The sequence below is a fragment of the Streptopelia decaocto genome, assembly GCF_964273445.1.
Source record: "Streptopelia decaocto genome assembly, chromosome: Z".
Classification (NCBI taxonomy): domain Eukaryota; kingdom Metazoa; phylum Chordata; class Aves; order Columbiformes; family Columbidae; genus Streptopelia; species Streptopelia decaocto.
Window position 1 is genome coordinate 3,371,526 of NC_138657.1, and position 27,586 is coordinate 3,399,111.

The window sequence follows — 27,586 nt, forward strand, 5'->3', positions numbered from 1 at the left end:
TCTACTCCTGTGTATACCATAGGCAGTTTAGAAAAAACATAACCAATGCAGGTCCATGCAAAGTAGTACTGTTATGGTAAACATTAGTTTGTCTTCCACTTCTATTATGTAAATAATAAATATGAATGTATAATAGTTCTGCAATGTAACATTAAAAATTTATATAACTGCCCAACTTAGACAGGAAAGAGAATCATCTACATTTAACCACAAACATTTCTCCCTTTAGCCACCAAACCTCCTTAAAGTCTTTGTTATATAGGTATTAAATTTGGGTTATGGTCTAAGTCCTTCAGAAATTTGTGGGTATTCCAGATCAAGGATGTAGTAAATGAAAGCAAGATTTTATTTTTTGTATCGCTAACTGGTAACAGCTCGCTACTAAATCTATTCCATTAGTGAGGACTGAGCAAGGCTGTCAGATGTTGGTGATCTTAGTATCATGTGCTTCCATAAAGAATCTGTATATAAACATGTTTAGTTCAAATCATCATTCTTCACGACATCAAATAAAAAAGATTTATCCTGCAAATAAGATTATAAAGGACAAGCATAACAAAACCAAAGACACAATATATTTAACATCCTCTTTTCTCCAGGTTTTTCATTCTTTAGATATTTAACACAAGTATAAAGGCCTAATTCACACTCATAAGCATCTGCTTATAGTACTTAAACAAACAAAAATATAAAAAATAAACAAATATCCCTAACTATTCACACTATCACCTTTATTGTGATCTAACTTCTCTTTATATCCTGTCTAGAGTGTTCCTAATAAAAAAAATAAAAACAGTATCTTTGTCAAATTATAACCCCATCCTGACTTTATGGAACATAACAAGTAAAGATGCCAGGCAAATTCATTTATTAACCCTTCCTATTCTTGAATACCTCCCAGTGGCTGGAAGGAAAATACTTTCAGAGGTCAGACTAGGGAAGAGTATTTTCAGTCTAGAAGACTTTGAGTATAGACTTCCATCTGTTATCAACAGATAGGAGAAAAACAAACTATCAGAAAAAATACAGTAATTTAAGTTGTTTGTAGAGGAAGGCTTCAACTCAGGGTGTAAAAAGAGCAACCACATAGCCATTTTTAGCTGTATTTTGAGAAGACTTTTTCTTCTCAGTTCGTCCAGGTCATATTCTGCTCAATCATCAAGACTCCTCTCTATCTAAAGTATACTGAGAATATAAGAAAACAGCAATGTTCTTTATTTACATTTTGACATTCATTTATGTATACATTTTAATATGCACAGTCTACTCGAAAATAAAACAGTTGATGTCTTCAATATATTCACGAATCATTTAGTCCAAAATTTGGTAAAGCTATTTTCCTTTAACACATTTTTATCAATGCAAATTCATACAGGATTACATGAAAGTTCTATTCACAAAGTACCATCTACATCAGTTCAAAGAATGTGTCAAGTATTGTTTTAAAGTTACTTACAAAAAATTGTTACTTTTCCCTTCTTCCACTTGCTTCTCTAAAGTCTCCAGGGAGAAAATTCCATTAGGATCATCATTTGCTTCAATAATAACTGTAGCCACGCCAGCCTTAAAGATGACAGTGTCCCCTAAAAAGAGGGTGATGAATTTTATCAAAATTCAGAAATTGATGTAACTCTAAAACCAAAGGTGGTTCCTTCTCACATCAACAGCTTTTATGCACACAGAGAAACGAACAGCAATAAAACAATCAGTGAAAACCAATATTTGATATATTCACTAAGGGGCAAATCAGAGTAAAAATACTTAAGTAGTATCTCATGCAGAGAGCAAAACGGAAGACCTGCAGGAAAAAATACATGTGACTTGACCTGAGAAGATGTCATTTTGAGCAGAAAGGGTTGTGTGAGAGGTAGTACTTCATGTTTGATCAATTGGTTGTCAAAAGAAAAAAAAAATTGTGTATTCATGGCCTCCAGCTCTCCTTTAGGCCTAGAATTGAAATATTGCACTTAAATGGAATACAAGAACAGTCTAAGAGTTTATTCATATCCATATCACGGCCTATCTGGAAGGAAAAAACATAAGACACCTGTGAAGTAGAGGGAAAGATAGTAGGATTTCTGTGCATATTTTAGCACTGTATTCCAGGACTCTTCATATGTCCATAGACATACATTATGTTTACACCCCCATCCCATTTTTCACCCTATTTAAGAGCATTAGACAAGCTTTTGTTCCAAACTAAAAAATGTGTTCACTGCTTTAACTTCATATATCTCTACCTGTATGTTCTCTGAGGTGCAACAGTCCAACACAATTTTCAAGAGAGATGTAATAATCAAAGCAAATATATGCAACATATCATTTTTTTTTTCTTTCAGGAATACATATAGAAATATTATATATTATTAGTGATTCTAGAGAGGCTGCACGATGCTGTGATCCTTCTTTGAGAAACAAAGGGAGCCTTGAGCCACACATTCTTGTAGGACCAGTGTGCCAGAAGGAAAGCCATTATATGTTCCCAACAGAGTAGTAAGAGGAAATAACAGTAGATAGAAGTAGAAATAAATCACCAAAGAGAAAATTTAAGAAGAGAGAAGAATGGTTTTCTTCGATCCTTTCCATTACAAAATGTTCTGATGCTCTGCAGGAGACCTGAGTATCAGGGTGAATGCAAGCTGACCTCCAGAAACTCATAAACTACCTTATGCTCAGATAATTGCTAAAATTTCCCCAATAATTCTCTGGCTGCCTGCTACCAATGTCCAGGGCAGGATTCAGCTCGAGATTAATAAAGCCTTGTGAGCAACTCATAGGCCAGCCACAGGATGCCCACTTTTGTGTAGCCTGATGCACTTTCTTAGTCTCATTGATGGCAAATCAGATAATTAAAGACTGTAATGAGGGCTAAGACACTTAGTATGTACATCTAAATGAAGAAATCCAATTTTAGATTTCCTTATCTTCAATGGAATACCTGGTAGGTATTTTATTTTGTGAACCTACAACACAATATAATGTAAAGTCTGATGGTTAATTGTGATAGTTTTCCACTGCTTTATTAAATTACAGTCTTAGTCCTTGTTTTGATGGATTATTCAATTCAGTTTTGGTTTGCATTGTAAAGATATGCAGCCTGTTCACAGCCTGTTATGACCTCTCATCTAAAGGAAAATAACACCTGAAGGACAGTAAATCATTAAAATTTGCTAACACAGTTGTAAATGACTTTCTCACTACCCTTTGAATGTTGGCAGGGCTAGGCAGGGGGACAGTCTTTATTAAGCAGGCAGAACCCAGGCAAATTTACCTGTTTCTTATATTTAATTTAAATTTCTCATCAACATTACAATGCACTGATGACTTATTCCAGAAGACATCTATTTCAAAAATAGAAATATGCTGAATAAATTTGTATCATTTCCTGCTAAGAGGAAACTTCTCTTAAAAAAAAAAATATATATATATATACACATATGTGTATATCTATATATACATATGTCTGTAGAGATATATAAATACATATGTCTCTCTCTCTACATATATATAGATATACACAGTGTTATTTCTAAGATAGTAAAACTATCCTCTACTGGTGGTACACTGAGTAATTTCTAACACACATTTTTCTGCAGATTAAGCCTTGTAAAACTATCATGTCAGTCTGAAAAAAAAAAGGTATGCATACATTATCCTACTACAAAAATAAAACAGAGACCAATTTACATGTTTTTCTCTAAAATAAGGCAGTTTTGTTTGTTTTTAGAAAAAACAGTCCGGTGTGTGGTATACACTGGAGCATGACAAAAAGTCTAAAAGAATCCCTTTTTCCTTAATACTGTTGCAGTACTAACATTCTTTGGCCCCGTGTTTCTGTAGTCAAGTCAAAACCTCATCTAATTTGAAGCATTTACATTTGAAAAGAGACTTTCACTCCAGTTGTTTTTTGCTGGAAAGGTTTTAGCTGTATCACTTGATGTTTGTTTCCAATTAAACAATTCAGGATGAAAATCCAAACACATTGCATACAGTAATCGTATAGAAATGCTGAAGCACACCTTATTCATATAACATTTGGCATTTGTATATTGACTTATGATAACACCAAGCTGGTAAAAAATAGCAGCAAGGGAAGAGTTACTATACATGCATCAAATCATTACTTTTACCTGTAGAATTCATAAGGAAGATATAAAATGTTTCATCAGTTTCAGGGGTGTCATCGTCATTAGTATAAACAGATAAGTTCTGCTCTCTTTCTCCAACATCAAACAAAATAACACTTCTCTTTCCACTAGGAACAAAGTCTCCCTCTTCAGCCGTTGCGTCTCCATTAACAGTAATATACTGGACAGCAACAGCAACATCAGCAGATCCGTTCCTTACGACTGTGAAGTTTGCAATGCTTCCTTCTTTAACGCTCACTGTCACAGGCTCTGAAAATACAGAAGCAACAAATCCACATGAGGTCAAGCTTGAGCTCCTTGCACATGGCCTGTTTTCTTGATCCTCCCCAAGAAAATCCTCCTCCTCAGTGAAAGACAAGGCATATGTGGTAAAAGCATGGAAATACTTGCAGGTACAAGACAATTTTGTTGTACTTAGCCATCTAACCAATCCCAGAATCAACAAAGAGAATAATGAAAGATAATTAGGGGAGGTTATGAATGAAACAAATACAAATTCAACACAACAAAAACATGAGTGTTTCATAATAGCTCTATTGAATTTAGGATTTCTCAATAATCTGTTTTGTCAATTAAATATGTTTGTGATAGTATACCATAGAATCACAGAATGGTTTGGGTTGGAAGGGACCTTCCCAGCTCCCCCAGTGCCCCCCCTGCCATGACAGGGACATCTTCACCAGCTCAGGTTGCTCAGAGCCCCGTCCAGCCTGGCCTGGGATGTCTCCAGGGATGGGGCATCCAACACCTCTCTGGACAACCTGGGACAGGGTCTTCTTCTCTCATGGGAAGAATTTCTTCCTTATATCTAATCTAAATCTCCCCTCCTTTAGTTTAAAGCCATCACCCCTTGTGCTATCACTACACGCCCTTGTAAAACGTCTCCAGCTTTCTCGTAGGTCTGATTTAGGCGCTGAAAGGCTGCTAGAAGGTCTCCCCGGAGCTTCTCTTCTCCAGCTGAACACCCCAACTCTCTCAGCCTGTCCCCCAGCAGAGCGGTTCCAGCCTCGGGTCATTCCTGTGGCTCCTCTGGCCCCTGTCCAGCAGCTCCATGTGTGTCCTGTGCTGAGGACCCAGAGCTGGACCAGCACTGCAGGAGGGTCTCACCAGAGCAGAGCAGAGGGGCAGAATCCCCCCAAACTTGCTGGTCACACTCCTTTTGTTGCAGCCCAGGTTACCGTTGGCTTTATGGGCTGCAAACACACATTCATGGCTCATGTTGAGCTTCTCATCAACCAACACCCCCAAGCTCTTCTCCCCGGGTTGCTCTCAATCCATTCTCTGCCCAGCCTGTATTTGCGTTTGGAATTGCCCTGACCCATGTGTAGGACCTGGCACTTGATCTTTATGAGGTTCACATGGGCCCACCTCTCCAGCCTGTCCAGGTCCCTGTGGCTGACATCCTTTCCCTCCAGCATGTTGGCCACACATAGAGCTTGGTGTCATCAACAAACTTGCTGAGAGTGCACTCAGTCCCACTGTCTGTGTTGCTGACAAAAATAATTTAGTCTACACTTAAAACCAAAGATACCTAACCTGCAAAATAAATGGGATCATCATTCCTTGTAATTTGTAAAATTGCACTCGTTATATTGCCCAGCCTGGCTCCACCAGTAACATTGACTAAGGTGATGACAAATACTTCCATCTCTTCAGGTATCTGAAAGAGAAAGTATTACAAAATCAATTTCTTGCATACAAAACAATGAAGAAATTAAAATGATCAGCTGAAGGGATTGAACACCAGAGATTTCTGAGTGTTTTGGTTTTTTTTTTTAATTATTGATTTTCAAGTGTGTCAAGAGGGATGACAAATGACAGCTCATATAGTTACACAGAAATCATCATCAACCTAAAATCCCTGTAAATAAGTCCCCTCATATTAACTGTTATACAGATGACCCAAAAGTTATCTTGCAGTTTCTTGCTTCTGATACAAATAACTTATTTTTTCAACTTCATTTATTTATTATTATTTATTCCAATCATTTCTCATATTACTTCTAATATATCAACATGAAAAATAAAAATTAGGATACCTGCTATCAAAACAATGGTTTTATTCAAATGAACTTTTCTTTAATTTAACCACATTCAATTACTCTGAGCTTGTAACTTTTTTTTTAGAGGTATGCACAGCTTCTCAAATTCTTTTACGATTTGCTTTTACCCAAGTATTTTATTCTTTGTCCCAAATACTCACACAAAAATCCTGTAAAAATGTTTACCTCATCTGGCAGTGAATAAATGGTGATATTTTTTGAAAACTCCAGATTATCAAAGAAGATGGTCCCTTGTTCTGGATAGATGTCATTGGTACATGCTGGGTCAACAACCCAAGACACACTAACATTGCCATAGTTCCCTTGGTCCCGTACAACGCTGTAAGCAGCTAAAAACGCAAATATATACAGTCAGTGTGCATCTTCAGAACAATGTAAATCAAAAAGAAGAAGGTCAACAAAACTGAAACAAAGAAAAAAGAAATTATATGCAAATTCACTTATTGCAAAACTAATAATACATGAAAGCACTACTGAAAGGACATAAAAGATTCACCACGAAAACAGTTCAAATTTGCTAGATTTGCCTGTAAAAGCACTTGATAATTGAATAGAAACAGATCAGTTGAAGTCACCCATATGAGGATTTACTGCTATACTTCTCTCACATAGCACCCTACTCTTCGTGCTACTACCTACTCCTGGAGCTACTACTTCCAGCTTGCACTTTGCACATACATCAACACTGTATCCCTCCTGTCTGGAATATTTTCGAGCCATTTCTTTACTGGATGGGTCCCTCTGGTTTTCCAAGCCCATCCTGCTCCACTGCTTGTCTTGCTGGCACTGAACCACTCTAGACCTGAGCGGAGACTTGAGTCAGATTTTGTCCTAGAAACGTGAATGGGGAGCAGCAGCCTTGCAGGGGCAGAGAGCAGATGAGCTCTAATAACAAAAGAATTACCAGTGTAGATGATTTCTCCTTTACTTTCCTTTATTGTTACTGACAGTTCGCCAGGTGGAAACTGAATGACACCATGTGGATCATCATTCTTCAGAATGGTTATATTGACTGTTGTGGCATTCCCCATCTTGCCTGGCATTTCGGTGTAGCTACTGAGTACCACAGAATAGAGCTCATCCAGCTGGAAGAGGGAAACTCAGTTCAGAATAAAAATACATGTTCAGTATTCACATCCAAAACAGACAGGCAAACACGCACAGTTCCTAGTCAGGCAGAAAGAGATACAAGTTTAAACAGAAGAAAATCACACACACTTCCTACATGCACGGTGTGCTTGTACTTTGCCATCAGAACACAAAAACAATTAGATATTTCTGTCTCTGATAGGACCATTTTCTCCAAAATTCATTGCAGATATGGATTTACTTTGTGTACTTAACTTAGAATCACATCAATTCACTATCGCAATATATATTTGTAATTCTCCCTGAAAGCTAAGGGTTTATTATCATTTCTGGCTTTGTAACAGGGAAAGCAAAGTTTTTAAAACCATTAACAGCACACTAATTTAGAAAGAACGTAACAGCTTGCTTTATTAATCTAAAGGGACTTTGTTGTTATATGTTTCTTGAAAAAAGTTCACAGTTAATGATTCAAGGAACACTAAAACAAGTATTGTGTCTACGTATCCATAAGGCAGATATTAGTCTAGATTGGAGAGCACTGAGTGAAGCTAGCGGCTGATTACTAGGAAAAAGAAAGGGAAATGGTTCTTCAATTAAACTATAATAGTCTAATCTACAGAATGTCATGGACACTAAAAACTTACATGGATTCAAAGCATAACTGTTTACATTCACAGAAAAAAAATCACTGAGGACTACTGAACCCAAATACACCTGCTATTTATCCAGGCATTTGTGGTTTGGAGGCTGGAAAGACATTCTGGAGAAAAGCCATTGCACACTGGTTCTGCTATTATATATTTGCCTATATTTTGATAAATGACGTATTAGTATGCCTAAACAAATACAATCTGAAGACAGAATAATAGTAATTTTTACCTCTGGAATCCCATCCATCCTTGTCAGAAGAGTAATTATGATCTCTCTCTCACCAGGTTTAAACTCCAGAATTCCTGTGCTTCCATAAAACTCATTATTGTCTCTTGGTTCTACAGTGTAGCGTAGAAACTGCCTGACAAGGCTTCCTCTACTGCGGACAATCTGCAGTTCGACTGACTCCCCTTCCTGTAAAGAAGAAAATCCAGCTTCTTTTTCTAACACTCCGCTTAAACTAAGTTGTCTGCAATGATTAAGAGAAATAACTCAGCTACCTTGATACTGTAAGGACCTCTGGAAGAAGGAGAAAATTCGAATACTCCTCCGGGATCATCATTTTCTAAAATAATTATTTCACAAGTAGTAAACCCGTATTTCAGTATTTGATTTTCCACACTGACCCTGGAAAAGGAAGGCAAAAGGGTTTTTTAAGTGATAATTCTGCTTGGCAAGTAAATCTGCACCTGCGTGAAGGACATCAGAATACTGACGGATTTTATTAATAAATTATGAAAAGAAACAATTACCTGCAAAGAATCAAATCAATTAAGAAAGACTTATAAGTATGCTTTATCCATTTGTAAAGAAAAAAAACAGCTTTGCTTCTGAAGTTACTTTGTTTTCCAAATAGTTTTTGTAGTTAGAGATCTGGGTTTTTTTAGGCACATGCACACACCACACAGGAAAAGAAACAGAATTGTGCAATAAAAGACTTATATTCACTACAACTATTCATTTGGATCAAAACCTAAAAGATAATCCAAAATCATTTAAACAAATAGAAATTACATTGATGACTATATATTCTTACCCTCTTCCACAAAATTTACTATTGACACAAGTAGGAAGAGACTTGCCCTTGAGATGTTTAAAAAACACGTAGATGAGGTTCTTAGGGACATGGTTTAGAGGTGGACTTGCCAGTGTCATGTTAGTGGTTGGACTCGGTGACCTTAAAGGTCTTTTCCAACCAAAACGATTCTATGAATAGTGTGGGTTTCATCCTCATCTATGCATTAACCTGCCTTCTGTAGGATGAGGACCCTACCTGGAGGATCCAGTTTTGCTCTGGTGAGTGTTGGACCTACTCTTAGTAGCTCAGACTTAATTTTCTTTCTCCTCTCTTACAAACCTGCTGCCTAAAGCCATTTCGTGAATTATGCTGCACATTTCTCATTAATTTCCTCAGATTTAATTTTCAAGCCACTGATATAGTTCAGTTCATTACATTAAAAATGCCAGAAAATATACTACTGAAGGACTCATCAGGAAGGCAGTTTGTTTGTGGTTTATGGCTCATTACATGGAGCTTTGTGTATTTAGATTCCTGTATCCTGGAAGGAAATTTCAACAAAATATTTGTCCAACATATTGTAAATATTTTTATGGTCTCACTCCACTACAACCCAGACTTCATTAAACACTTTTTTATGTAGAAAGAAAATGTGATCTGTTATATTCAATATTCAAAATCAGTTCCAGAGCTGTTTACACAAACACTTCATAAATAATTGGGATGCCCCAGCTTACAAAAAAAAATGGATAGCAATGTATCTTTTAGCAAAGTCTACAGGCAGGATACTAGATGCAAACCAGGAAATATCTGTTTAATAGGATAATGTGACATGTTTATTGCACATTAAAAAAATACGTCAGCAGACACAATAACTCATGTCAACAGATCTAAATGTAGGTTATTCAAAAACAAGATAACCACTCATATTTGACCACAGAAAACTTCTTCTCTACAATTCAAGTGAGTTCAGTCACTTAGTTGCAGCAAATCATAATTGTGGGAGTTTAAAACAGCTACTCCATTTTTGCATCAAATGCTCAATTATCAGACACTGAACCATGCATTTCTAACTTTCAACATTCAACAGATCCTGATTAAAGAAATGGCTTCAAGCCAGAGCCTCATGCCATCAAATTAAACACCGAAGGGCAAGCATGCATGCAGAAAATGTGATTCTTAAGAAGAAATGACAGATTCTGTCCAAACCAACCACTTGCAAAACAGAGCAGTGATTCACTGAAGACAAAGCAGAGCTTGCTGCACTTACCCAAAGTACACGACAAACCTTTCTGTCTCTACCCTGTCAGCACGGAAAGAAAGAAAAAATGGGATGGGGGAAGGAATGAAAGAGCAACTTGCTAGAATTCAATAGTATAAACTTAGAAAATAAAAATATAATTTAAAAAAATATATATTAAAAATAAAAATGTTTTCTTTCTCCTTTCCAAAAGCTTATAATGTTCTTTTTTATGGGACCTCTACCTGCTTGGCATTTTCCTGTTGACAAATGCTAGCTAGTGGGCAGTTCCCAGTTAGGAGAAATGACCTGAGGACCAATTCAGTGTGTCCAGACCTGTTCATAACACACTCTGCCCAGCCCTTCCCCAAAAACTCAGTTGCTGCCAACCTTTGTACCTACTCACAACTGCATCAGCAGCCCTAATTTATAAACAGCCCTTCAATTAAAACAAACAAACAACAACAACAAAAAACAACCTACATGCTTCCGTAATGTGTTATTTCATCAATTTGCCAAAGTAATGATAAAAACAAATAAGTATGGTGGGAATTATAACGGGTACATATCAACAACTACTTTGTCAGAAAATCATATCAAACTTCATTTTTGTCAGTTTTTTGGTTAACCAGATTACCAAAGTTAAATACCAATAGAAAAATATAACAAATAAAAATATCAAAATAAGAAAAGGGTATTTGCTAATCTCTTAATAGTTACGTTTCGGTCAAGCACTTACAACAAAACTATCGCATCAAGTCAGAAGAAAGGTCAGTAATCTGCAATGATAATAATGCATTTTGACTTTCTTGATCTAAAATAAGTATACATGAAATATAAGCCTGTATCTCCTACCATAAACACATTACTGCCGCATTTATAAAGCAAAATTCTGACTTCATTAATCTCAAAAACAACTCAGATCCAGAATTCACTATGAGAAAAGTTTGCTCAAAAGTTTGAGAAAATAAAGGAAAATACATTATTTCAAATAGGCAATCTGAGCTAATAGAAATTTCTCACTGATTTCCAGTGAGGCTACATTTTAAATACTATATATTGAGACATTCGGCCTCACGTCAGAAACATATGAAGAAGTGTTCCAAAGCCATCAAGGTGTTAACACAATGAAAAGACCAAGAAGAAAATTCCAGGGTTGGTAATGCTAAAATATAATTACATCACTAAGCTGTTGGTAATACAATTTACAACAGATAATGCAAATGAACCACTATGTCAAGGGAGTTTTTTGAATGTATGTACAAGCTTAAGTAGTTAAGACACAATAATTCATCAGAAAGTGAAAAGTCATGCAAGAAATAAAATCTCTTTCAGCCTCATGGAGTTAAAACGCATGAGTCCAAACACAGCTCAAACAAAAAAGGTTGTTTAAGGTGAATTGAAGAGTTGCGGTAGAATATAAAATTGCGCTGTGATGCACAGGGGCAGCACCACAGAAATCTCAGGAGGGCAGCAGACATGAAATGGCCATGAGGAACCATAAGAGGAGCATCTTGGGCATCTCCAGGTGTTCTTTGAAAGGACAAGACTGTCAATGCTTTATTACTTTAAAACAGTGACAGTGTAAGTCAGACCGAAATCTAGAAGTTAGGAAGCAACTAATCAGATTCAGCCCGTCCACTGCTAAAGGAAACAGCCGTTTGGGATGTTTCTGCATCCAAGGCCCATTTCCAACACCAGAATCACTTGATTGATTCATTGGTTGATTGATCTGACCATTTTTTCTCTGCACAACTGGCCAGACTGCTATTCACTGCTCTGACATAGTAAATATTGGTCACTATTCAAAAAAGGCATAAAATAGCCTAGGTGATTGTCCCGCTCTGTGCTGGTGCGGCCTCACCTGGGCCATTCACTGTGTGCAGGGCTGGGGAACAGGATAAAGTTATTAATACATAAGCAACAAACAGTTACACAACAAGATCCCTTGTGTCTATGCTCTGAGGTACACACACATACATTCTCATAACATCCCTGGACCAGGACCCACTTGGAGACTTCCTGGTTCAACCTTGGATTTGTCTCCTGGCTGTGGACCTGCCTGGCAATTGCTGGGCTGTGCCTAACCGTAGTGACCATCACCTGGCCTAAACCAGACGTGTCTTCCTGGCTTGACCTGCCCCACTGCCATGACCTTGCCTGATGCCCTGGTCTCCAGGTTGCCCCGTTACCTGTCCCACTGGCCACATTATCAGGCTGAACTCCTGGCTGTACACCACCACACAGCCCCCAGGCCACCAGACATCAGCCCTCGCTGCATGTCTTGACAATAGTCAAGAACAACATTGTGTTCATCTATGGTCCTTTCATCACAGAGTTGAGAAGCCCAAACTGCCACTCGGTACACAGAATCAGTTCAGTCCTGTTTCTCTCTCCACAGCATGTGAAACAAGTCACAGAATCACAGAATGTCGGGGATTGGAAGGGCCCTGGAAAGCTCATCCAGTGCAATCCCCCCATGGAGCAGGAACACCCAGATGAGGTTACACAGGAAGGTGTCCAGGCGGGTTGGAATGTCTGCAGAGAAGGAGACTCCACAACCCTCCTGGGCAGCCTGGGCCAGGCTCTGCCACCCTCACTGAGAAGAAGTTTCTTCTCAAATTTAGGTGGAACCTCCTGTGTTCCAGTTTGTACCCATTGCCCCTTGTCCTACCATTGGTTGTCACCAGAAGAGCCTGGCTCCATCCTCCTGACACTCACCCTTTCCATATTGATCCCCATGAATGAGTCCCCCCTCAGTGTCCTCTTGTCCAGCTCCAGAGCCCCAGCTCCCTCAGCCTTTCCTCACACGGGAGATGCTCCACTCCCTGCAGCATCTTGGTGGCTGCGCTGGACTCTCTCCAGCAGTTCCCTGTCCTGCTGGAACTGAGGGGCCACAACTGGACACAATATTCCAGGTGTGGTCTCCCCAGGGCAGAGCAGAGGGGCAGGAGAACCTCTCTGACCTACTGACCGCCCCCTTCTAATCCACCCCAGATACCATTGGCTTCCTGGCCACAAGGGCCCAGTGCTGGCTCATGGTCATCCTGCTGTCCCCAGGACCCCCAGATCCCTTTCCCCTACACTGCTCTCTAATAGGTCATTCCCAACTTATACTGGAACCATCCCTTCAGGCACTCCTACAACAGGAGTGTGGAAAGAGAATAAAAAAGGTCTATTCAGAACTTCCAAAACTCGTGGTTTGCCCAGGTGAAGGCATTTAGAAGTAATGATATAAGTTAAGACAGCTCCTTATCCAAGCCAAGGAGCGCAGCAAGAAGAGAGAGCACTAGACCAAGAGTAAGGAGATCCCTCTCACTGGAAAACCACTTGACTTTTTTTCTCCTTAGCTTAACTTTTTCCATAGAACAGCTACCTGTGGACATAAAGGTTTTTCTTTATCACAAAGGATAATCCTGGGCAATGTTTATGATGCCAATGTAAGAAATGCAGTCTCAAACTGTGTAACTGTGTTTTCTGTGTTGAAATAGCTTAAAAAAAAACAGTTTCCATAAGACAAATCTCATGTGAAATGACCCATCATTAGGGAAATTATTTATTAAAACTCCCTGGATTATTATTTAGCAAGAACTACATCTTAATTAGGACAACTAAACCTTCAAAATTTTCTTACACTTCTTTAAAGAAATAGTACTACAAAATACCAGAAAGGAGATTTTTTGACTGAGTTTAAAGTAACATGGCAATTTCAATGTTATTATGAACTGAATACACTGCAGATAAAATAATAATTATTAAGAGATGCAATGTAGTTGCTTTTGATAGCTTTGAGAAAACAATTGGAATTCTGCAGAGAGTGAATGTTTTAAAAGGTAGCTGAGAAATTGAATTGCAGCTGTGAATTTGTGTTGCTGTTACTATTAAAAACACACTTCTCCAAAAAACTTTCCTTTCTGTCAGGGTATCTCAGAAAACGTGCATTCAGATTACCTGTGGAATGTTTCTCAATTTGCTTCCTAGATTTGCAGCCAGTGTTCTCCCCTCCTTCGGTTTTTTCAGGATTATCTACTGATTTAATTAGTGGCAAGACCCAGCTTTAAAGAACAGTATTAAAGTAGGATTTGCCACACTATAAATTCCATAGTGCTTCTCTTCAGAGGAACACCTTCTCTCCAGATTTAATCCACAAATTATTTGATTGTGTAGGCTATTTTATGCTGCTCATAGCAGGAGATGCATGGTGTTATTATTTTGAAAAGTGATAAAAGCTAGCAGTCGGTGTACAGTAGCATTCTTTTCAGCGTTCTGCTACTATTTTCAAATAACTTTTTCCTCCCTCAAAACAAAGTCTGATCAAGCCCTTAGAGAGAAAGTCAGTAGTTTACACTTGAAGAGATAATTTCTATAGCATTAAACATATTACTTAATAGAAAAACTACTTAAATAGATAGACGTGGTTTTGAAACAGACACTAGCCACAGGAAATCATGAAGCTAGGAGAAAATTCCAGCTCCATTAAATCATTGTTTCTGTGCATTTCAGTGCAGAGAGCAACCCACAATGTGCAATCACCACCTGAGCCCTGAATTAAGGACCATAGGCAGTGTGCAGGGCTTTAAATAGGTCTTCTATGATCTGCTGACTTTGTGACATTAAGCAATCTCTTCAACACAAAAACGTTAAACTTCTACCAGACCTTTCACAATGAAATAGTCAAAACTATGTTTTGCATTGGCACTTTTAAAAAAAATCTATTTTCTAAATTTACTCAAGAGAGAATTTTAGCCCGTGGAAATTTGTATCGCATCACAGAAATCACTAGCACTATATAAGTCCTCTCAACGTGTTGCTTCAGGTTTGATTTATTGTATACTGTATACAGATCTAGTTCATAACATGCATACATGAATTTGTATTATGTGAGTCATGATTCAAAAAAATTATGTGAGTCATGATTCAAAAAAATGTGAGCATCACAGAATCAAACAATCACAGAATCACAGAATCACAGAATGTCGGGGATTGGAAGGAACCTGGAAAGCTCATCCAGGTCAATCTCCCCATGGAGCAGGAACACCCAGATGAGGTTACACAGGAAGGTGTCCAGGCGGGTTGGAATGTCTGCAGAGAAGGAGACTCCACAACCCCCTGGGCAGCCTGGGCCAGGCTCTGCCACCCTCACTGAGAAGAATATTCTTCTCAAATTTAAGTGGAACCTTCTGTGTTCCAGTTTGTACCCATTACCCCTTGTCCTATCATTGGTTGTCACCGAGAAGAGCCTGGCTCCATCCTCATGACGCTCACCCTTTATACATTTGTAAACATTAATGAGTTCACTTCCCAGTCTCCTCTTCCCCAGCTCCAGAGCCCCAGCTCCCTCAGCCTTTCCTCACACGGGAGATGCTCCACTCCCTTAATCATCTTCATTGCCCTATGCTGGACCCTCTCCAGCAGTTCCCTGTCCTGCTGGAACTGAGGGGCCCAGAACTGGACACAATAATCCAGATGCGGTCTCACCAGGGCAGAGTAGAGGGGCAGGAGAACCTCTCTGACCTACTGACCACCCCTCTTCTAATACACCCCAGGACGCCAAAACAGTCATCTGTTCATATATTATCACTTCAACAAATCAAAATGAATTTATCAGCATATGGGTGTTCACAGATCCCAAAGCCTGCAGGTTCTCAGACTCGCCCCCACATATTTATGAGTTGCAAACAACCCGCACGCCCTGGAGGTTCTGAACACCAACTTGTGCCAATTGCCTAACGGCGATAGTTGTGTATCTGCACATTACTGAGGGGATAACAGCTGCCAGCAGGAGAATTCATTGTGCAGAAGGAAAAAACAACAATTGGATTTTTAAAAATCTTATTTCTGTTTGTGCTTACTAGGTAAAATGAACATGTATGTAGTATGTAGTATGTATACAGCTTTCACAAAGCATACATACAATTTCCGTGGCCTGTTCCACCTACATTCATCAAGAAGACAAAGACCTTTTCTTTTTCATACAGATTGCACTACAGATCTGCCTTTATTTATGCTTGGTCTCAATTCAGGGCTATTCAGATATGGTCAGGCACTCAACCTGAAGCTGCTCCTAAAAAATGAAAATATGAAGAAGCTTCAGCAGGTACAAGATTGTCTTGCTTCGTTGTTACTAATCTGTCTTCTCTGGAAGCATATTCTTTGTGATATACATTGGCCTCTACTTTGTGGTCATAATTCAGAGATGTTTTTAATATCTACAGCCCATAGACAGAAGCCATAGAACAAGGAAAGAAAATACTATTTTAAATGGCTTGGAAAGTTTCTCTTATAGTTATGGATGCTATTAAAGCTTGTTTAAAATGTAAGCTGTCTTAACTACACCACTGAGTTGTAAATAATACATCCTTGTTAGAAATAATTATTTTTATTATTTTATGCATGTTATTACTAATTACAATAAATAGAATGCTTATGAATGTATTTCTATGTCTATAGTTTCAGTAAGTTCTTACAAGCTCTATTTTCCCGCTGAATTATGTTACAGTTTATAGAACAGAACAAGCATATCCACAGCACAGTGCATCTTTGTTTTTATGCCAATTCGCTACTGCTGTGGGGTGCTGGCTGCCAGCCTTGGAAACTGGAATCTTCTCTTCATCCAGAAAATACAAACTATGTACAAAGCAACACTACAAGCTTGCACACATCACCCTGCCAGAATCCTTCAACCCTGATTTGAAGAGTCATCTCCAGTACTGAAAGGACGATCTTTGCAGTCATTTCATTCTTGGCTTCTGCTAATGTCACGGTTGCCAAATGTCACTCATAGCCTTTGGGGACAGCATCCAGGTCTAGAGAAAAGTTAAGGTTTTATATCCTTCTTGTTTACTTCTTTTTCCATGCCAGAGCACCTGTTCCTTACTTCACTCTCTGACCTTGCCAAGTCTGGGAAAGCTGCTTACGGCTCACATGCTTTTTCACCAGCCACTTGGTGACCAGCAGAACCTGCTGCTCCCACCACACATCGTAACAGCAGAACAGTGGTCACGTTTGTCCAGCTGCCAGTTCAATCCTCACTGCAGCCATCAGCTCCAAGGCACAGCACGGGGTTACTACTCAGAGTAAACGGCAGACAGCTGTAGTTCCGTACACCTGTCGAACCGTCAACTCAAAAAAGTCAACCTTTCACACCACCCACTTCCTCTATCTACTTATTTGTTTCTTATCCTTCCACCCCTGTTTTTTGACCACCTTACACAATCCCTTCACAACTTTCATTGTAATTTCTAATCTTATTATAGTGTCACTCTTTGTGCCAGAAACGCTAATGAATTCCTTGAGGTGAACCAGGAAAGAAGAGAAATACATGTAATACTCTCCCTGTCTTGAACAGGATTGTCCTTCAACGTAGTGAGTAGCAAAGGTAGAATTAAAGATCTCATTCCACACTAGATGCCTCCACCAGCCGGCTTTCACAGAACCAGGTAATTCTGCAATGGAATAACAGCTTTCCCGTGTGACAGAATATTGTTCAAAAAACAGATTTTCAGAAACAGGATCAGCAACAGCTTCAGGAGCTGGTTGCTGGTTTCTAGCAAGAAATCACCTTAGGTATCTGGTGTTGAAGCTCCCAAGAGCTATTTTGCACTTCCTATATAGGACAAAAATACGTCTGCATGAGGTAAGGACTGTGTAAATAGCAAATGTTCAATGTGGACATTGCTGCTGGCAGACTCCTATTAGTATATTTCCAGAAAAAGTGGAAAATTGTACCTTAGACTAGTAGGAGATAGTAGAAGTGGCGGTATTTCTAAACCATATATACAATTAAGCTGCTGGAAGCAGGGCAGGGAATACGCTCCTCAGTATGAACTATTTCAAGTATTGTGAGTAGTGTTCACACGGAGACAATAGCATCTCCTGAGATCCCTTAAGGTTTTAATTATCCTGTAACCCTGATATTGTGCAGGAGGGAGACTACAACACTGTGCTTCAGAAACACCGTTTCTGTCTCTGTAGCCGAAGAGTGTGGTAATGGTAACACCAGGCAATTTTTGAAGCCAGAAAGTATCTAATTATAAGAGCAAGCAGTACAGAATGCACAGATCAAACAAAGAAAAAGCTGATCTAATTCTGCAATGACACACTAGCTATAAACCTCTTTCTGACAGAAAAACAGTTATGTATTACTGTCTACTCTTCAATATGGTTTTCCCAATTACCTCAGTAAATATTATTTTTCTGAAAAGATGTATGTTATGACCAAGAGCTATACCTAAAGATCAAAGCTGAAAGAACTTTATAAATAGCATACATTATTTTCATGAAAACATAAACAAAATTAAGTCATTTGATGATAAACACAACACTATTTCTTCCATTGATCTCCAAACAAGGATCCATACATAGTCTGAATCAAGGGCCTAATACTCCATCAGGCACTTATCAACACAATATAGGCAATACCTCCTAATTAATGTTGTGCTAATTTGTTATACATCAATTGAGTATTGCAAACAACACAGAGATTAGGGTACAATACCTGTCCAAGGTTAATAACACAGTTTCATTCATCTCAGGTATATCATCAGCTTTAATAGTAATGTTGATTGTAGTATCACTTTGTCCAGATAAGAAAACAACAGAGCCATTAAAAGGACTTATATCATCGTGTGTTACTGCCTTTTGATTGACACCAGATGGTTTCAAACTCCAAAATACAGTTGCTTGACCATCAGTCCCATCCCGATGCAATGCAATGGAAACCTATGAAACACATGAATCTGTTGTGACTTGTAAAACCAGATGCAGAAACAACTACCCCTTGCAAATTACCATTTGAATATGAGCCTCAAAATGTTCAGCTTGTTTTTTTACTCGTAACTGTGTATATGATATGAAATCAAAGACACTGCATCCATGCCAATATATACTGAATCTTAACCTCTTAACCATTTATCAGTTGCATGCTTTGGCAGCGGAGATGACAGATTAATTCTATCAAAAATCGCTACGCAATGGAGATGACAGATTCTTTATATTACAAACCATTAAACAATCACAAACACAAAAAGAATGTGCAATTGATTAAACCAATTTAGTCAAGACACAACCCAGAATTTAAATATAACTTCTATAATTTTACTCTGGTACAGTGCAACATGTACTCTCCTTAAGCTAACTAGCGGTTCTAGTCTAAGAATGAGAAACAAGCAATCTGATCCAGGATTTGTGGGGAGATTTCAGTGAACTCTGGAAAAAAGTAAAAAATTATGAAAAACATTTTTCCATGTAGGACTACAGCACTTGGATGGATGGCAATACTTTTGAAAATAGCTCTTTGTGTTCTCATAAACCTAAAAAGCACAATTGTTGGAAATAACACCCAGCAAGCCAAAAAAATACATTCACGTGTAAGTCAGTCAACTGTAAGATACACAGATATTTACATGAAATGTAAGAGTGATATCAGCACTACTTTACACTAGTAACTTTGCAGTTGGTAAGAGATTAAAACTGTCTGGTGCATCTTTTGTTCTGAGTGAACACGAAGACATAAATGGTTTTAGATGCTTACAGAGAAAACAAACACCAAGCTCACTTTTCTGATAGTGACTAGCACATTATTCCAGACCTTAGTTTTACAAGCACATTTTGGTTTTGTTGTTGTTGTTTTTTTTAAAGCAAGGCAATATTTGGGATTAGATAGAACTTAGAGGAAGGATTTTCCTAAGATTAACTTTCAAATGTTACAACAAACATAGCAAACTTCGCTTTCTCCAAATAATTTTTCCATATTAAAGGACAATACAAAAAGGTGTACTTACCACTGTAGCAGGAGAATCTTCTGGCTCAGAAACAATAATCGGAAGGTTGCTGATAAAGCCTATTTCTCCGTTTGCAATATCTGGAGTAATTCTTAGAGAAATATTTCTAATCTCACCTAATCTAGGGCTCACAGGTGGGATCGGTGGAATTCTATTCACCAACTCAACTTTTTCAAGCTGTAGGAAAATGTAAGAAAAAGTTGAGAAATAAGAAACCTTAGTATGAAATTGGAACAATTCTGACATTCCAGAATAAGATTAACATGGAGGGACCAAAACATCTGCACAACAAATTTCTCTTACTGGCAATATTATTGTTACAAAGATGTGCAAATAGATATGTGAAAGAAATGAAGTGGATATCGTTGAGCTTTGAATGGTCTACCTCTCAGACAAATGATGATTGTGTACACAAGTAAATGTATGTAGAGGGAGAATGAACCTTCTAGATTAGTTGATTCATTGCTACACCTATGAATAACAGTATTGATTTGACACGTGGCCCAAGCTACTGTCCTAAGTTCATTTTTTGTCATACATTGACAAAAATCTGCTGAAGCCACAGGAACCATAATAATTTACAGCCTCTGATGAAGCCAAAGAATGATCCAACCTTCTTTCCCTTCTTATATGACTTCTCTGTTTATAATAACTAATACATTAGAATTGCACTTGGAATTGAAAGTCAGTATAGTATTTCAAACCAGTCCTATTTTTGATGGTTTATTGATACTAAGAAGAAATATAAAAATGCTTACCCTTTCTTTGAACAGGACATATCACTCACTAACCATAGTAGCAGTACTGATATAGTAAAGACAGTAAGACTTGCTTGTTTAAATATCTCTTTCAAATACAATTTATACCATGCAATTCTGTCTACATTCATCATAAACGTTTCCATGGCTGATTTGCAAATAGTTCTGCAAACATTTCACTGGGACACGAACCTCCAATGACAATCACCTTTAACTCCCACAAGGGTGTTTTTTGCTTCGAGTTATCAGATGACATCATACAGTAAAGTTTTATTGAAGGAGGGGAAAGCTGCCTTATTGAAATCTATACAGTGATCATGAATCACCATTTTAACTGGTGATATTAAAAGTCCTTCAATTCTTAAAACCAATCTGTATAAAATACTTGTGTGGCATCATACTTTTCTCCACTATTGCTTGAGTAATAAAAATATTCATGCACATTTTATTTGATGATAGATGGAACTGTTCTACAAATGATGTCTTCAGTAATTGATTCTCAACCATACTAGTTATTAATGGAGAACGTGAGGAACAGATGGTGGGACTCTTTGCTTTGCTTGTTTTCTAAGCTTTCTTTTAAAGTCGGATCTGATCCTGCAATTAACAGTACACAGGTGGACCTTTGTGTGGTTGTTAGCTCAATAAAGCTTCTGAAATACTACACAGCTGAAACAATTCACTTTGTTAAGTAGTTCTGGTCCCAGATAGTAACTTTGAGATTAAAGTAATAATTAACAAAGATTTTTTTTTGTTTTTCTTTCAGTGTTTCCTCTTAAAACAAATCAGTTCATAAGCACAGAATAATGCATTGTGAATGGAATGATAATGACAACTAGTTTATTAAATTAGTTAATCTTCCCGTCCATACCAAAAACTGCACCTCAGACTACAACAGGTTATTTAATTGAAGATGTCACAGACAATGTTAATCTCCCTTTTCCAGTTCCTCTACCCAGTCTCCAGTCATGTTTAAGCTTCCTTTCTTCCTCCTCTCCTCCTCCCCCAATTCCTGAGCTGATCCTTTATTGTGCCTAGTACAAACTCCGCAATCTTCTCATTCTAAACATGTTCACTGTGATTATCGTTTATTCACAAAGTAGAAGGATTGTCATAGTGATAAATAGGGGTATTTTTCTTCCTTCTCCATGAGTTTCTAAATGAATTTCCTATGCTGGAAAGCCCCTCTCATTTTGTTTATTCAAACAAAAAGATTTTTATGGTTCATGGAGAAAGTACAGAACGTTGACCCCCCGCTGCCTGCCTGGAATCTGCAGTTTGAAAAGCCAGGCAAAGCGCCTGCATTTTCAAATACTCATCATATGTGTGTCCTGTCCACAGAACACACCACAATGTTATTTATAATGCATCTTTTAACAGGGGCTTGGAATTAAATGTTCCAATTCTGTAGATCTTTCAGATCTTGTGTAGATGTAAGACCCACTAGCCTGTTCTGCCATTCCAGAAGGCAATTCCCTAACTGCATACATAAAAGATTGCATATTAGTAAAACAATAATATGATTCTGGCAATTATTCAATTTTCTTTTTCTCTCTTTTACTTTTTAAGAGAATTTTTGGAGAACACGGTGAATCAAATAAATCTTTTCAAGATCACAGAAGTCATGGAAACACCTTTGGTAGAACATAAGTTAAAGACAAAACCTGGCAAGTTTAAATCTGTGGGTTTAACATTAACATCTCCACTTTTTTTTTCCAGCCAATTTTAATTAGCAATGATAGTTGTTTCCATCTTACAAATTCACATATGAAAAAAAGGAAAAAGAAAGGAAAAAACCCAAAGGGCCTATATAGGGAAAAGTAGAAAAAAATACTCTTCGAGTTCTTTGGCCAAATTTATACATAAATGAAATATAATAGATCTTTGACTATATTCCATTTACATTTACTTGTTTGCAGTTTCTAAAACTCTTCATGCTTCTGTAATTTAGTTTGAAGAACCCTAAATTGGTTAAACTGAAAGCCAAGGGATAGGCAAATAAACATACCTCCAAAAGTAATGATCTTCTGCAACGCTGATTTCATTTTGTTAAATTACATTACTAATACCTGAATCCTGTTATAACAGTAATTTTTTTTTTTTTTTTAGTAGTCTAATTAGTAAATAAGGATTAGGAATAAAGCTCTTAATGTCATATTTTGGAAGCTGTCTCCAAGTTTCCATAGCTGCAGAGCTAATAACTTTATGGTTTTTTACTTTTTAAGAGGTAGGATCATTTTAATTACATTAGTAGGGAAAGAACCACTACTAAATTATATCTTTTATATTACACAGGCTAAAAACACACTGCAAAACACAACTGAGATACCTGTATGAGGAAATGAGCACCATTTTGAAGAAATGCATCATTTCTTATTGGTATATTTAAAGTATCTTGTGTTTTTCCTTCTGGAAACATAAGGATACTTCTTCTAGACATATTTAGAATGCCATCTTTTGCTCTGTCGGGATCCAGAGCTCCAGCTGGAATATACAGTGCTGTATAAACCAACTGCACATCTCCAACTGTTCCTCTCTCCCTTGCAAAACTCAGGGATAAAAAGCGTCCCATTGGATTGCTTTCAATCTTCTGATTCTCCAAAGGGTAAAACTTTATTAGGCCATAAACATCATCGCTGTCCTGAATGTAAAACAGAAGCTGCAAAACAGAAAACAGCATCACTTACTCTATGCTACAGTTACCATACACCACATTTTTCATGCTTTCACAAAAGCACGTCCTGACTGTCACCATACATTTTTGTCCCTAGTGAACTGGCACTCAAGAAAATCAGATTGACAGCCCCAAAATATTCTTTGTACACAAGCAAAGCAACGCTGACAGTGGCAATGTTCCCACTACGCATCTTCTGTGTGCCAGAATGAGCCCTGAATAACTGATTTTTTGGTTCAGCAGCCAAAGTGAATAACTTTAAAATGTTTTAGATTGTGAAAAATTTCATTTTATTCACCAAGTTGATTCCAGCCGTTTTTGAGAAGGACAAAGTAGGGACTTGACTCACGAAACTGTCAGCAATGCTAGCCACCCTTTATTTAATGGTTCAGAGGTTACAGTCTTAATCACCCACCCCTCCTCTTGAAGATGTTACTCAGTGCGAAACATTCCAATAATCATTAAGACAGCAAACGAGCAAGTGAAAATAACTTTCCTGCCTTCTCCTAGCAGGCGGTCATCTATGCGATGCTATGTATGTTGGGAATAATCTACTGTATTAAAATGTATTTGGCTTTGTATACTATACTAAGCCAAATACTTTGTATATGGCTCTATAGACTAAGATTATATGAAGTATTAATTTGATTTATATTCAAGCCCAAACCTTTAAGCCAGTTTAGCCAATCGATGTTATCAAAAACAGTGAAGTCCCTAATTATTATATTTTAGTGCCTCCTTCAAAATAATTCTAAAAGCGAACTTACCTCAGATGGCTCACCGACTTCTGCACCTCCCTGTATTGTGTGAGCTAAGAGTTTCAGCAGATAGGGCTCTGCCTCTTCTGGCACATCGTCATCAATAATGTCCAGAGGAAGCGTCACCAGCATCTGCCCTTGATCAAAACACATCTCCCCGGTCTCCGGACTGAGGTCTGTGGTCACAGATGAGGGGTCGCTGCTGTTTCGGATTATAACCCAGGTAACAGAAACGTTCCCGTGTGTTCCACCATTTCTTACAATGGTAATCCCTTCAAACCTGTGGTTTTCAATGAAAATAAAAATCCACAATATGAAATTACAATTGATATTGGCTTGCTTAGTTGTCACTTAATTTACACCGACAAAACACTTAATCTACACTGACTTAAATGGAATAGATGTTAACTGCCGTAATTGACATTTGAGTCAGGGCTTAATGTTTGTGAAATCGTAATGCACATGTAATATTTTTCTTAGAGTCCCTACTCACGAGCTTTCTGTAATGTCTCTGCAGATATTTGTTAGGGCTTACTTTGTTTACAGAGAGAAAGACACTGACAAGTGGAGACTCGGCATGTTTCACATCTGTCTTCAGAAATGCAAGTCAAATTTCAGATAACTTTTTCTCTATTAATTTCTACAGCAATTTATAAACTCTGTCAGAATACAGTTGCCAGGCACGAACACTTAAATAATGATTCTGAATTAACTATTTGCCTCTGTGCTGAAATATTAAGTTATTAATATTTCTGATACTGGACATGTCATGTTTTCTGTATCTGACAAGCACTATACTACAACAAAATATCTGGGAATCATTGCTTACAAACATTTAGAAAGCAAGATTTATTTCTTTACTGTATATAAGACAGATTAATACTGAACTGCTGGGCCCTACATACTATAAAATATTATTTTGAAATTGTTCATAATATGACAGCTGGATGCATTGTTTCTCAGGATGAAATACCATCAATAGTGAGCAGTGGACATTTTTATTGAGACTGTCAATAATGTTTATCAGTCCTGCCTGTAAAATTTGTACAGAGCTTTGAATTTAACCTCTCTGTAAAATTACAAATATTGAAATTATTGTTAAGTTTAAGGCAAATAGTTCAGGGGAGACACGCAAGACCTTTTTTTTTTTTTTTTTTTTCCACAAGAGACTGATTTTATATATAGTAAATACAAAGATTTACCAGGGAAAGAAACCAGAAATCTATTTCCCAGTTGTATGAACTGGTGTGTGGCAGCACCACAACTTCATTGATCCTGCCTTCAGATTAATAGTTTTGCAGTGTTCTGATAATGTGATTAAATATTTACAGGTTTTATATAGAGTTCATAAATAATAAAACATTTCCTGTATAAATCAGACATTCTCACTCCCTTGAAATCATTGTAGATATAGTTGATAATAACAACACCACACTAGGTGATTTCTACATAAAATTTTCAGTGGTGTTTTTACAATTATTTTCAATGAAATTCTAAGGATGCTTAACAATACAAAAACAAATCTCTTAAACTGACTAGATACTAGATTTGAAGATCTGTAGTACCTTGAGATTTGGTCTTCATCAATGATAACAGTCTGAGCAAACAGCATACTGTTGATTGATAGCACTCCATAGGGTTTATCATTCGGCTGGATGGTGACGTGAACAACGTACGGATTAACCAAAACAGCGTCTCCCTGCAAAGTGTCCTTAAGAAGCACAATCTGAAAAGTCTCAGCAATTTCTGGTATGGCATCATCAAGGATCTTAAATTTCATATATGTTTCATGAACTAGAGGTGGGAAAACAATAGTTGTATTTGGCTGTAGATCTAGGAAGTCTACGTTAAGCTGTGCGTGTGCTGTTGTATCCCCAGTTACAATGGCATAAGTGACAGAGACTTCACATTCATCAGGTCCAATTAATTTTCCACTGTCGTCCTTACCACGAACCACTTGAATTGTCAGCACGTCAGCTTCCTCAGGCACCACATAGGCACTCTGAACAAACCGCACAGGGCTGTCATTTTTCTTAATAATTATCTGAACGGAACATTTTGTGTGGTTGATTTCAGCCCCTCCCTCCACGCTCCTCAGATGAACAACAAACAATTCATCATTTTCAGGTATCTGGAAAATAAATTAAAAAAAAACATTAGCAAGTGGATGTAAGACACATTTCAAATGCATGAACACTCTGCGAAGTATGTTTTACTTATTTTGCAGAAAAGGGAAATAATACAAACTTGACAGCCCATTCGATATTAAAACAAACAGGTGAGAAGTCTTTTAGCTTTGGCTGAAATCTCTTCTCAAAACTGAGTATTTCCATTTCCTGCAACATACTTCTGTGCTCTGGCAGTATGACAAACAAAACGAAACCAAGAACCAGGCAATAGTCATTAAAAAATTGACCTTTCCAGCTATGAGACTATGAGGAAATCCAAACTCTACTGTTGGAGGCCACCTCTATTCGGAAACAAGTGTTCCCCCTCTTATTTAGATTTATCTCTTGATTTCCTGATGTTGACACCAATTAACCTCTGTGCATGCCTGAGGGAATACAGGAACAACTTATGAACACAACCTGCCTTGGCCCGTCTATTCCTATACAACTGGAAAAGGAACACAACCTACATTCAGACACAGCCACGTCCCTAGAGAATATTTCAGTCACAGATCAAAGTGTTTTCTGGTGCTTAGCAATTGATTAGTCTCTGCAATTTCGACAAGATGGCTGTTTAAAACTACATTTTACTTTTGACTGTTTCTTCTGCAACAACTGGTGTGGCAGACAACAAAGAATGGTTTGTAAACCACGAATTGCAGAACTTAAGGATGAGTTTTTTGCTTTATATTACTACATTTTATTGCCCAATTCTTGATCTGCTAAACCTATTTAACAGAAAAATAGGGCTGATTTATTAATCCCTACAGGTGAAAGGTAAATCTTTAAAAATTAGTTATGACCTCTGCATCTCATCCTTCCTGTTGATGGATGTTTCCCTCCTGGAAACTAGTCATATTTGCTTCTGAGAGGAATTCCAGGACAAAACTACTTATTTTTTGCTAATAGTTAATACTCTGCGATAAAGTTGACAAATCCTTTTCATGTGCTTTTGTTTACTGAGCTAAGAAAGCTCTGGAAACCCCGCTGTCCAATACTTCTTCTCTTTCACACTCATTTGTTAATTGGCCACCCTCAGATCCTTTTCTAGGGCTCAGACATCAGGCATGCAACAGCTTTTATAGCTGATGCCAAATCTGTCCCTTTTTCAGCTCTTGGCACTTAAACTTGCGTAGTGGTGTTGACTGATGCAGGATTGTTTTGTCAATGTGCGATTTGGAAGCTTTCAGTCACCTCTCTCCTATACTGAGATGCAATGGTTATTTTACCATATCAG

The 27,586-nt window shown here is 37.7% G+C and overlaps 1 protein-coding gene across 1 annotated transcript in view; it reads right to left on the reverse strand.

Moving 5' to 3' along the window:
- ADGRV1 (adhesion G protein-coupled receptor V1) overlaps window positions 1-27,586 on the reverse strand; it is a gene marked incomplete at its 5' end in the record, with an annotated part of 258,760 nt that overhangs the window by 222,455 nt on the left and 8,719 nt on the right. Inside the window, 13 exons of the mRNA XM_082075144.1 lie at window positions 1,457-1,583; window positions 4,131-4,397; window positions 5,685-5,808; window positions 6,377-6,540; window positions 7,116-7,296; window positions 8,180-8,365; window positions 8,452-8,578; window positions 10,240-10,272; window positions 18,707-18,930; window positions 19,992-20,168; window positions 23,079-23,408; window positions 24,191-24,461; window positions 25,747-26,312. Coding sequence (XP_081931270.1) covers window positions 1,457-1,583; window positions 4,131-4,397; window positions 5,685-5,808; window positions 6,377-6,540; window positions 7,116-7,296; window positions 8,180-8,365; window positions 8,452-8,578; window positions 10,240-10,272; window positions 18,707-18,930; window positions 19,992-20,168; window positions 23,079-23,408; window positions 24,191-24,461; window positions 25,747-26,312 — 2,777 coding nt within the window. The remainder of the gene's footprint in view (window positions 1-1,456; window positions 1,584-4,130; window positions 4,398-5,684; window positions 5,809-6,376; window positions 6,541-7,115; window positions 7,297-8,179; window positions 8,366-8,451; window positions 8,579-10,239; window positions 10,273-18,706; window positions 18,931-19,991; window positions 20,169-23,078; window positions 23,409-24,190; window positions 24,462-25,746; window positions 26,313-27,586) is intronic.